The sequence below is a fragment of the Hyaena hyaena genome, unplaced genomic scaffold (assembly GCF_003009895.1).
Source record: "Hyaena hyaena isolate Hyena2069 unplaced genomic scaffold, ASM300989v1 scaffold_804, whole genome shotgun sequence".
Classification (NCBI taxonomy): Eukaryota; Metazoa; Chordata; class Mammalia; order Carnivora; family Hyaenidae; genus Hyaena; species Hyaena hyaena.
In genome coordinates, this window is record NW_024081436.1 from 118945 (window position 1) to 131761 (window position 12817).

At 35.5% G+C, this 12817-nt stretch overlaps 1 protein-coding gene across 1 annotated transcript in view; it reads right to left on the bottom strand.

The window, feature by feature from the left end:
* NEK1 (NIMA related kinase 1) overlaps positions 1-12817 on the bottom strand; it is a 200676-nt gene that overhangs the window by 98140 nt on the left and 89719 nt on the right. Inside the window, exon 19 of the mRNA XM_039219207.1 lies at positions 10940-11042. Within this exon, the coding sequence (XP_039075138.1) occupies positions 10940-11042 (103 nt within the window). The remainder of the gene's footprint in view (positions 1-10939; positions 11043-12817) is intronic.

Below are 12817 nucleotides of genomic sequence, written 5' to 3' on the forward strand. Positions count from 1 at the left end.
AAAAAAAAAAAAAAAAAAAAAAAAAAGAAAAAAAAAAGAAAGGTCTCAATTATCTAAGCTTTGACCTTAAAAGATGAGAAAAGAGCAAAAAGAACAGAAATCAAGCACAAGGAAAACATTATTGTGAATGTTCTTAACACTACTGAATTGTAGATTTTAAAATGGTTGACAGTAAATTTTATGTTACATGTATTTTACCCTAAGAAAAATGTTTTCTTCCCAGATCATAGACTTAAAGGTAAAAAGTAAAACTACAAAACTTTAAAAAGAAAAAATAAGAGAACATTTTTATTGCTGTCAGATAGGCAAAGAATGATCAGACATGACAACAAAAGCATGCTCCATAAACAAACGAAAACATGACAAATTAGACTTCATCAAAGTTAATATCTTTGCTCTGAAAAAGTATTCTTAAGAGGGTGATAAGTTAACCTACAAACTAGGAGAAAATAATAGCATCTCACTTATCGAGTGACTTGTATCCAGAAAACAAAGAATTCTCAAAGCTACATAAGAGAACACAATTAAAATGGACCTCTTCTCTAAAAAGGTTTTTTTTAAAGATGTGTTCCTTTTTATTTTTATTTATTTTTATATTTTTAAAAAATATTTATTTATTATTGAGAAACAGAGAGAGACAGAACATAAGCATGAGAGGGACAGAGATAGGGGGGAGACACAGAATCTGAAGCAGGCTCCAGGCTCTGAGCTGTAAGCACAGAGCCCGATGTGGGGCTCGAACCCAAAAGCAGTGAGATTATGACCTAAGGAAAAGTCGGATGTTCAACCGATTGAGCCACCTAGGTGCCCTCTAAAAAGGTTTTAAAGATGACAAATAAGCTCATGAAAAGTTATTCAATGTCACTGTCACTTAGAGAAATGCAAATTACCACAATGAGACATCCCTATTCATGGATTAGATGGCTAAAATAAAAAATACTGACAATACCAAATGCTGATGGGATGCAGAGTAACTGGAACTCTTACATATTGCTGCTAAGAATGCAAAATTGTACACATATTTTGAAAAATGTTTTGACATATTTTTAAATCAAGTCAAATATACATTTACCATATGATTCAGCAAACCCACTGCTGGATATTTACTCCAGAGCAATAAAAACCAACACTCATACAAAAACTTGTTAATGACTGTTCATAGCAGCACTACTCATAATTACCAAAAACTAGAAACAACCCAAATGTTCCTGAATGGGTGAATGGATAAACAAATTGTAGCACATCCATATAATGGAATATTACTCACCAACAAAAACGATAAAGCTACTGATACAGGCAACAACTCGTATGAGCATCATAAATGAAGCCAATTGCAAAGGCTATATGCTACTATATATGTGTGTAACACATCCATACAGTATAAGACATTCTTAAGACAAAACTATAGTAATAGAAAATAGATCAGTGGCTGCCAAGGTGGATGGAGACAGACTATCTTAAGAAATAACACGAGAGTTTTGGGTGGTGAAAGAGTTGTTCTATGTCCTGACTGTGGTGGTGGTTACATGAATTTATATATGTGTTAAAATTCAAACTACTGAAAAAGAAAAATAAATTTAATCTCACTGTAAAAAGAAAAGAAAATTTAAAACCAAGGTGCTGATGAAACACCAAGGAAATGATGTCCAGAGGTAGCTAGATAGAAGTTAGGAGAGGAGTCTGAATAACTGGTACAAATATTGAAATCACCAGTCCCTGACTAAATAATATGTGGGAGCACCCCAGGATATTATTTATAGAAAGAAAATAACCGAGAGAGCTCCAGATAATATCAGCATTTAAAGATTGAGAAAAATCCTACAGAAGACATTTAGAAATACTAATCAGAGAAGTAAAGGATAAACAAAGAGGACATGGTATCACAGAAGCCAAGGAAGGAACACTGAAGTAGTCATGAGATCAAACGTCACAGAATGGTCATGTTTCAAGATGATGTTGTCATAATAAGCTGTGGATATGAGTGGAAAACTGAATGGTAGGTAAGCAGTAAGAGACAACAGGTTCTTCATTAATTTGAAGTGCCTGGCTATGAAGAGGAAGAAAGGGACAGGATGATGACTACGTAGGAATGTGAGAAACACAAATATATTTGTAGGCCAGGGAGGGTTACCAGTAAAGAAGGAAAGTTCAGAAAAGAGAGTCTGAAATATCTGTTTACATAAGGAAGGCCCTTAAGTAAACAGATGAAAATTTGAGCTCTGAAGTCAGATCACAGAAATTTAAACACTTATTCTATCATTTAGTAGCTATAAACCTTGAGCTAGTTAATTTTTTTATGCCTCAATAGGTTATAAAATGGTAATGTAACAGAATCTACCCCAGGGCACTGCTGTGAGATTAGAGTTAATATAAGAATTTAGAACTACACCTAACATAAAGTACCCAATAAATGAGATGTTAATAATTACTAGTATTAAAATTATCAAGTAGAGTGGAATGGGAAAGATTACTTTTGAACAGAGGAAATTCTATCCTTCCCTGAGACTAGAGAAAACAAAGAAAGATTTGGCACAATTACAAATAAATTTGTAGGTTTGGATGGAGAAAATATGAGGAAATGTGAGACTCATAAGCCTAATTTTCTCTATGAAGTAATGATTATCTTCATAGAGAGATAAGGGACAAAAATATAGGGGAAAATTTCCACTGTGGCCAATGGGAGAGGCTGCTGACCATGAAGATGTAAAAGGACTGCTAGCAGGACTGACAGCTGAAACCAGAGACCAAAAATTGACTTGACATTAATCACTGTTGCTTTAATTTCCTCCAGCAACGTTCAGAAGCTTGAATGTAAAAACAGTCACTAGCTAAGTAACACATAATAAGGAGGGCTGTATCAACACAGAAAGGAGGGTTCCCTAAGGAGGACGGGCCAATCAATTGTACAGGTATGCATTTAAGTCTGTGAACTTACTTTTCACATTACTCCAACAAGTTTCAAGGCATCTCTTTTGGAAACTACACAAATGTCCATCAACTGAGATATATAAACAAACTGTGGTACATCCACACAATGAAATATGACTCAATATGGAATAAAAAAGAACATACTGATACACATCAGCTCAAAATAACATATAACTGAGAATTTCATTTTTAAAACTTTTTATTTATTTACGTAATCTCTACACCCAATGTGGGGCTCGAACTCCTGAACCTGAGATCGAGAGTCACATACTCTTGCGACTGAGCCAACTAGGTACCCCCCATATAAACTTTTTAAAAAGACAAAAGTACAGTGACAGGAAACCTTCCTCCCAGTTTTATTGAGATATAAGTGCCAAATTTATATGTAATATTTAAGGTGTACAACGTAATGATTTAATATATATACAAAAATAATTATTACAATAAGTTTACTTAGCGTTAATCTTCATACATAGTTACAAGTTTTGTTTTTCTTACGGTGAGATGAAAAAACCTAAGTGATCCTGGACTAGTGCCCTAGCATGACAGCCACAGTGGCTCTAGGACTATATTCGTTTGTCGATACTCACTGTGATGTACATTTAACAGGGGTGAATTTCACTGTATTTAAATTACATCTTAATAAAACCTATTTTTTAAAAAGTTCTTATTAGGAGACATGGGTATAAAGTTCTACTATCAAGCATGCTGATAAAGACAGCACTTAAAAGGAGCTGCCTTCACTTAGCCTAGTCTAGTGTCCCAAGATGTAATCTCTAAAATTACAGGCAAAGAAGAGTACGGTAGGCAGAATTTTAAAAGCTCTAAGGGTTTGTTTTTAATTAAGTTTTTATTAATTTATTTTTGAGGGAGGAAAGAAGGGAGAAAAAGATACAGACGGAAAGAGAAGAAAAGCTCCAAGGCTTTTTATAAATTCCTTGCTGCTCCACCAGGCTTACAAATGCCACATAAAATCCCCAGGACTTTATATAGGATGGATTTTATCTCCATGATTGGGTTATGTTAAATGGGATGACTGACATTAAAATAGACACATTATGTTAAAAAAATTGTTTTTAAAAAGGGGGGGGGGCGCCTGGGTGGCTCAGTCAGTTAAGCATCTGACTTCAGGTCAGGTCATGACCTCAGGGTCAGTGAGTTTGAGCCCTTCATAGGGCTCTGTACTGACAGCTCAGAGCCAGGAGCCTACTTTGGATTCTGTCTCCCTCTCTCTCTGTCCCTCTGTCACTCACGCTCTCGTCTCTCAAAAATGAATAAACATTATAAATAAACAAACAAATAAATAAAATAGATACATTATCCAGTGGGCCTGATCAAATCACAACAGCCATTTATTTATTGATTTGTTTACATATTTATTCACCGACAGGCAATATTTGTAAGCTATTTCTTTTCTTTAAACTGAACTATAGTTGACATACAATATTATATTAGTTTCGGGTGTAAATATAGTGATTCAGAATCTATGTACATTACAAAATGATCCCATAGTAAGTCTAGTTACCATCTGTCACTATACATACTTATTAGAATACAAGTGACTAAATTCCCTCTGCTATACTTTACATCCCCATCACTTCTTATTTTATAACTGGAAGTCTATACCACTTATTTCCGTTCACCTATTTTGCCCATTATCTCACTCTTTGCCCCTCTGGCAATCACCAATTTATTCTCTGTATTTATGAGTCTTTTCTATTTGTTCTGTTTGTTCATGTGTTTTGTTTTTTAGATTCTATACATAACTGAAATCATAGAGTATATTGTCTTTCTCTGAATTATTTCACTTAGCATAACATCTTCTAGGTTTATCCATGTTGTCCTCTATAGCAAGATTCATGCTTTTTCATGGCTGAGTAATAATTGTGTGTATGTGTGTGTGTACATACTGTTCAATGGACAGCTAGGTTGCTTCCATATCTTAGCTATTATAAATCATGCTGCAATGGACATTGGGGCATATATCTTCTTGAATTAGTATTTTTGTTTATTTTGGGTAAATCACCAGAAATAGAATTGCTGAGTCAGCTGGTATTTCTATTTTTAATTTTATGAGGAACTTACATACTATTTTCCACAATGGCTGCACCAATTCACATTACAACAGAGCACAAGGGGCCTCTTTCCTCCACATTCTCCCCAATACTTGCTATCTCATATCTTTTTGATACTAGGCATTATTTTCGACAGGTGTGAGGTAATATCACATGAGCTCTTTAAAATCAAAGTTTTCTCAAGCTGGTTGCAGAGTAGTAGTCAGGAATTTGAAACATGAAAAGGATTTGATGCACAAGAAGTCATCTGTTGCTGAGATGAAGGGAGCCACATGGCAAAGACCTAACAATGGTCTCTCAGAATTATTGATCCCTGGTCAAAAGCTAGTCTGACAATGATCTCAGTACTACAGCAGCAAGAAAGTGATTCCTACCAACACTCTAAGCAGAGAATAAGATCTTACCCTACTTGAGCCTCAGATGAGGATACAGCTGGCTGACATGATTTTAGGTTTACAAAACCATAAGCAGAGGATTCAGTTAAAATATGCCAGATTTTTTATTCATAGAAACTGTAATAAATTTGTGTTGCTTTAAGCCACTAAGTTTATTATCATTTCTTACACAGCAACAGAAAACTAATACAGAGAGGACAATTTTAAGCAGTATCTCTATCTCATCATTAAAAAGTTCTAATTTTGAACTTAAAATCTATGAACTCTCCCCACAGTTAATTTCAGCTCTCACTTCTACCCACTGCCTCACATTACTAGTGCATATATTCTTATTCAATATTAAGATTATAAATTACTCTAGAGACAAACTATGTTTGATTAAGCTTTAATTAAGAAACATTTAATTAATTAACCTACTACCTCCAAAGTGTTTAAAAAACTGCCTTGTTGTTAAATTGGCAGATAGAAAAAAACTTAATATATGATGTACAAACCCAAATATAAAAATAAATAATATTCTTTACCCTTATCTACATCTTTATAAAGTTTTATGTATACATTTCGTCATCAAAGGAATGAAGAAATTCTATATAGTTTAACAAAGTGAATCTTGTAAAAATCCCTTTAAAAATACACTGATCTCGGAAACTATCAACACCCTAGAGGAGAAAGCAGGAAACAACCTCCTTGACCTCCACCGCAGCAACTTCTTACTTGACACATCCCCAAAAGCAAGGGAATCAAGAGCAAAAATAAACTGTTGGGACCTCATCAAGATTAAAAGCTTCTGCACAGCCAAGGAAACAACCCAGAAAATTAATAGGCAACCAACGGAATGGGAAAAGATAGTTGCAAATGACATATCAGATAAAGGGTTAATATCCAAACTCACCAAACTACACGCCCGAAAAACAAACAACCCAGTGAAGAAATGGGCAGAAGATATGAACAGACACTTCTCCAAAGAGGACATCCAGATGGCCAACAGACACATGAAACGATGCTCAGCATCCCTCCTCATCAGGGAAATACAAATCAAAACCACACTGAGATACCACCTCACGCCAGTCAGAGTGGCTAAAATGAGCAAAGCAGAGAACTCTAGATGCTGGTGAGGATGTGGAGAAACGGGCACCCTCCTACACTGTTGGTGGGAATGTAAACTGGTACAGCCCCTCTGGAAAACAGTGTGGAGGTTCCTCAGGAAACTAACTATAGAACTCCCCTAGGACCCAGCAATAGCACTGCTAGGAATTTACCCAAGGGATACAGAAATGCTGAGGCATAGGAGCACATGTACCCCAATGTTCATAGCAGCACTCTCCACAATAGCTAAAACATGGAAAGAGCCTAAGTGTCCATCCACAGATGAATGGATCAAGAAGATGTGGTTTATCTATACCATGGAATGCTACATGGCAATGAGAAACAATGAAATCTGGCCATGTGTAGCAACATGGATGGACCTTGAGGGTGTTATGCTGAGCGAAATAAGTCAGGCAGAGAAGGACAAATATCATATGTTTGCACGTATAGGAGGATTAGGAGGAACTTGACGGAGGAACAAGGGGGAGAAGAAGGGCGGAAATGGTGGGGGAAAGGGAGAGAGGCAAACCATGAGAGACTCTTGAATGCTGACAAAAACTGAGGACTGATGGATGTGGGGGAGAGGGGGGATGGGCAAGGAGGAGGACACTTGTGGGGATGTGGAAACTAATTTGACAATAAACTATTTGTAAAAAAAAAAAAAAAAAACACTGATCTCTAAGCATTTTTTAAGTTTTTTAAAAGCCGTAACAAAATGAAAATACTAAATTTTGTTTGCAAAATGGCAAAGTGATTCTACAGCTTTCCTTCTTGCAAAATCCTAGAATACAGTTGTTGTTTTAAGTGAATAGACATAAGTGCTCAAAAACAAGCAAAACTCTTAGCAGTCCCACGAACGAAAGGAATCCAGAGATAAATAAAAGTCCACAAAATCAGTTTTAAGTGAAAAACTTCATGAGCAAAAGCATGTCAGAAAGAATACCACCACAGAAGGTGTGAGCAACATGAAGCATGCCCTAAGCCTTGTTGGAAGTTAAGAATATAAAAAGGTCTAGGAACAGACAACAGTGGTTACAATAAGAGGGTAACTTCCATTGTATTATTCATTTCCACAAGCCAGGAAGCAGTCAGTTACCTTCAAATAGGAGTGACCAGAGAGGGCTTAGCAGTCAGGTCACTCCTCTCGGTGGCTGGACTGGTTATAACAAAGAAGAATGAGAGTCTTCTAAGCCCAGAAAATAAACTGTCAAGGTATCTCTACCTGCAGAATATCAATATCTCCCACCTATTCTCTCCTCTCACTGAAAACTGTGAAGACAGTAGCATTCTCCTATCTCTCCAGGGTGCCACTCAAATAAAGGTATGGAGCAATATAAGATACTCCCAAATATGAACATAGTGTCATGAAGACCAAACATCTGACAAATGCTGACACTGTGAAATAGAGAACTCAAAAACAGCAAGGTAATATGGCCAATAGCACACTAAAAAAAAAAAAAAAAAAAGACAGCAATGACTATAGTATTATCAGGAAAATAAGAATATGATTAAGGAGATTTAGGGAAAAACAAATTAGAATTCATGGACATGAAAACGTAAGTTTCTAAATGAAAAGAAACTCATTAGATGGGCTGAAAAGCAGAATAGACAAAAGAATATATTATTGAGCTGAAATTCAGGCCTAGGAATACTTCCAAAACATAATAATAAGAAAGGGATAAAAAGGATAAAACAGAAATACAGAAAAAAGGACATTTGATGAAAGTTCCAAACTATCCATCTAATAGGAGTTCTCTTAAGGAGAAATAGGAGAAGAAGCAGTATTTGAACAAATGGGACCAAATTAGTTCTAGATTTAAGGCTCTTCTAGACTTGCCTAACAGATTTTAAAAGCAAGCCTTGAAAGACTCGAACTGTTTCCAACTAACGTAACTGCATCCTAGAATAAAGCTCCAACATATTATATACAAAGAAATCCAAGATAAAATACACAATGCCGGGCATCCAATCACAAATTACCAGGTATGTGAAGAAGCAGGAAAAGAAGACTCCAATGAGGATAAAAATCAATCAAAAGTGACAAAGATAACAGAATTATTACAGAAGGTCATTAAAACATCTGTGTTCAAATTTTTATTTTTGATGTTTCTTTTGAGAGAGAGAGTGAGAGTGAGCACAAGCAGGGAAGAGACAGAGAGACAGGGAGAAACAGAATACAAAGCAGGCTCCAGGCTCCAAGGTGTCCGCACAGAGCCTGATGCGGGGCTCAAACTTGTGAACCATGAGATCATGACCTGAGCCAGACGCTCAACTGACTGAGCCACTGAGGCACCCCCAATTATGTTCAAATTTAGAATGTAGATAAAAGCATAAACATTATAGAGTCATGGAAAGTATAAAAATGACCCAAATAAACTGTAAGAATAAAAAAATACAAGATGAAAAAAAATTTCTTAGATGAAAAAAATACAATGTCTGGATGGGATTAATAGGCTTGACAAAGCAGAAGAAAAGATTAATGGACCTGAAGGCTAAAGGTATAGAAATAAAAGCTATCCAAACTGCAAAGTTGAAACAAGAAAAAAGAGTGAAAAAATGAAAATTAGAAAAAAGGAAAAAAAAAAAAAAGAACAGACCCTCAGTGGGATGTTGAGAGAGCATCACATAGTCTTATGGGTGGGTACTGAGAATCCTGGAAACAAAGAGAGGGAACAGAAAAAAAATTTTTCAATAAATAATAAATGAGTAGATGAAATTTTTCCAAATTTGATGAAAATTATAAATTCACAGATCCAAGAAGCGCAATGAATCCCAACAAAATAAACATGAAAAAAAAAAAAACCACCAAATTACATTGTAATCAAATTGCTTGCTTCCACTGGAGGTGCCTGTGTGGCTCAATTGGTTAAGCTGACGTCAGCACAGTTCATGATACTGTAAGTTTGTTAGTTCGAGCACCAGGTTGGGCCCTCTGCTCTGAGCACAAAGCCCACTTCAGATCCTCTGTCCCTCTCTCTGACCTTTCCCTGCTCATGCTCTATCTCTCTCAAAAATAAAAAATAAACATTAAAAAAAAAATTGCTTCCAGTGATAAAATATTAAAAGTCAGTGGAGAAAAAAGATACATTACATATCCAGGAAAAAGACAAAAATGACAGCAAATGTCTTGTCAGAAACAGGCATGCCAGAAGATAACTGGAGAAACATCTTTAAAATACTGAAAGAAAAAAAATCTCAATCTATAATATTATACTCACCAAAAATATTTCTCAAAAATGAAGGTAAAATATTTTTTCAGGACAAATACTAAGCAAGTTTACCAAATGACTACCACTATAAGTTACCATTTAAGCAAAAAGACAAAATAAAGACATTGCCCAACAAATCTTGAGAAGTTTCTGTCCAAAAGAATTGCCAGAGAATATTCCCTACCATAAAGAAAAACAAAGTGAGAGCAGGACAGTATAATATAAGGAAAGTGATGAGGAAATAAGTACATAAATCTTGATAAATCTAATAATTGTTTTTAAAAGATTTCAAATTAAAATCTGTAACTAAAATTCCAGATGCTATTAACTTTGGAGATACCAGGTAAGACAAAACACAGGAGGTTCTCTTCTACTATCTACAGGAAGGACACAAACAAAGATTAATTCCAAAACTAGAAAACAAACTCATGTATTAAAAATATAAAAGGTAACCATTAAAAACTCTAAGTATCTTTCAATGACATTTCAAAGAAAAAAATATACTAAATTGAAATAACTACATTACTGAACTCACAGAGATAGCACTTAAGAACTACTCTAAGTTATAAATCTGATCAAACTATACTACCACATAACTGATTTATTTCCTAGGTTAGCAGGATTTCTCACGGTATGATGAGCTGACAGAAACAACCATCAGTTATTCTGTGCACAAAAGGTCAAAAGGCATTTGTATACCTCTACAAGTCAAAACTATTAAGTTTTAAGTAATAAAATGATTATCTAAAAACTATTAATATCTTCTTGGATACATGACTTAATTTAGTTAGCAGGCAAAATTGGAGGTTTTAATATACTTTTGCTTTTAATGTGCTTTTGAGAAGATATGTAGTTATGTTTATCTGATGGTTTCCCATTTTTCTTCTAAAATTCTTTGTACTTAAAAGTATTTAAAACCAAAAGCACATATGAAAAAACGACCCCAGCAATGTAAAAACTCATTTGTTTTAACATAAATATCTGGGTTACTATGTCTACTTCTACCCTTTTAAAGGAAAGACAGAGCTATAAACTTACTCCTAATTAACCAAACCATCGACAGAATTTCACTTTGGTATAAAAGATAAGGCAGAAGAGAGGTTAAGATATGTCACAATTTTCTAGTTGGTAAATGTTTAGAGTAAATGTTTGCAAAGAATTATAATTCATTTATACCTACCTTGTTCCAGACCTTCAATGTGAACATTAATATGCTCAAAATCTCAAAAAAAAAAAAAACTCATACCATATGCCCTTCAGCTCGCGCTTTATTTTGCCGTGCTTCCCGCTTTCGCTGTAGGAACTCTTCCACTTGTTTAGCTCTTTCCACAGCTAGCTGTCCTTTTTGCCTAAATGATTTGGACAAATAGCAAAATCAGAAATTCTGAACATTAAAGTCTTCAAAAAGTTAAAATTTAGACTTATTCTAAATGTTTCCTTTGTTGCAGAATATGAAGACTGATATAAAATAAAACCTTCTGTAATGAGGAAATAACTACATGTATGTTAGTATCTACTACCTAAATCACGTTCTTTACTATTTTTTTATTTGTTTGGTTTTTAAGGGAGAGAACACATGTATGTGCGCCTGTGAGTAAGGGAGGGGCAGAGAGAGAGAGGCCAAGAGAATATTAAGCAGACTCCGTGCCCAGTACAGAGCCTGACATGGGGTTCCATCTCACAACTGTGAGATCATGACCTGAGTGAAAATCAAGAGTGGGATGCTTAACCAATTGAGCAACTCAGGTGCCCCATTCTTTACTATTAATTTTTATTTTTTTAAAGTTTATTTGAGAGAGACAGAAACAGCACAAGTGGGGGAGGGGCAGAAAGGCAGGGGGAGAGAGAGAATCCCAAACAGGCTCCAGGCCACCAGCAAAAAAGTCTTTCTTTGATTTTTTGGTGTTGTTTTTAATTTCTTAATTTTTACTTTTTTTACTTTATTAATTCCTTTTCATCCTTCAAAATGACAAAACAAAGGAATTCACCCCAAAAGAAAGAACAGGAAGAAATAACAGCCAGGTACTTAATCAACACAGACACAAGGAAGATGTCTGAACCAGAATTTAGAATCACAATGCTAAGAATACTAGTTAGGGTTGAAAATAGATTAAAATCCCTTTTGTGGAGATAAAAGTAGAAGCTAGTCAGGAGGAAATAAAAAATGCTGTAACTGAGCTACAATCTCAAATGGATGCCTCATCAGCAAGGATGGATAAAGCAGAGCACCAAGTTGGTGACATACAGGACTTACTTATGGAGAATGATGAAGCAGAAAAAAAGACGGAGACTAAGGCAAAAGAGCACAATTTAAGAATTAGAGAACTTAATGACTCATTAAAAAGGAATAATATCAGAATCATAGGGGTCCCAGAAGATGAAGAGACAGAAAAAGATATAGAAGGGTTATGTGCGCGAATCATAGTGGAACATTTTCATAACCTGGGGAAAGACACAGACATCAAAATCCAAGAAGCACAGAGAACTCCATTAGATTCAACAAAAACCATCAACAAGGCATATCATAGTCAAATTCACAAAATACTCAGGAAAGGAAAAATCATGAGGGCAGCAAGGGGAAAGTCCTTAACCTACAGCAGAAGACAGATTAGGTTCACAGCAGACCTATCCACAGAAACTTGGCAAGCCAGAAAGGAGTGGGAGGATATATTCAATGTGCTGAATTGGAAAAATATGCAGCCAAGAATCTTTTTTTTAAACAATTTTTTAAATGTTTGTTTATTTTTGAGACAGAGAGACAGAGTGCAAGCAAGGGAGGGGTAGAGAAAGAGGGAGACACAGAATCCAAAACAGGCTCCAGGCTCTGAGCTGTCAGCACAGAACTTGATGCAGGGTTAGAACCCACAAACCATGAGATTGTGATCTGAGCTAAAGTTGGAAGCTCAACCAACAGAGCCACCCAGGTGCCCCTGCAGCCAAGAATTCTTTATCCAGCAAGATTGTCATTCAAAATAGGAGAGATAAAAAGTTTCCCTGACAAACAAAAACTAAAGGAGTTCATGACCACTAAACCAGCCCTGAAATAAATTTTAAGGGGGACACTCTGAGGGGAGAAAAGATCCCCCCCCAAAAAAGAAAAAAGATTAAAAGCAACAAAGACTAG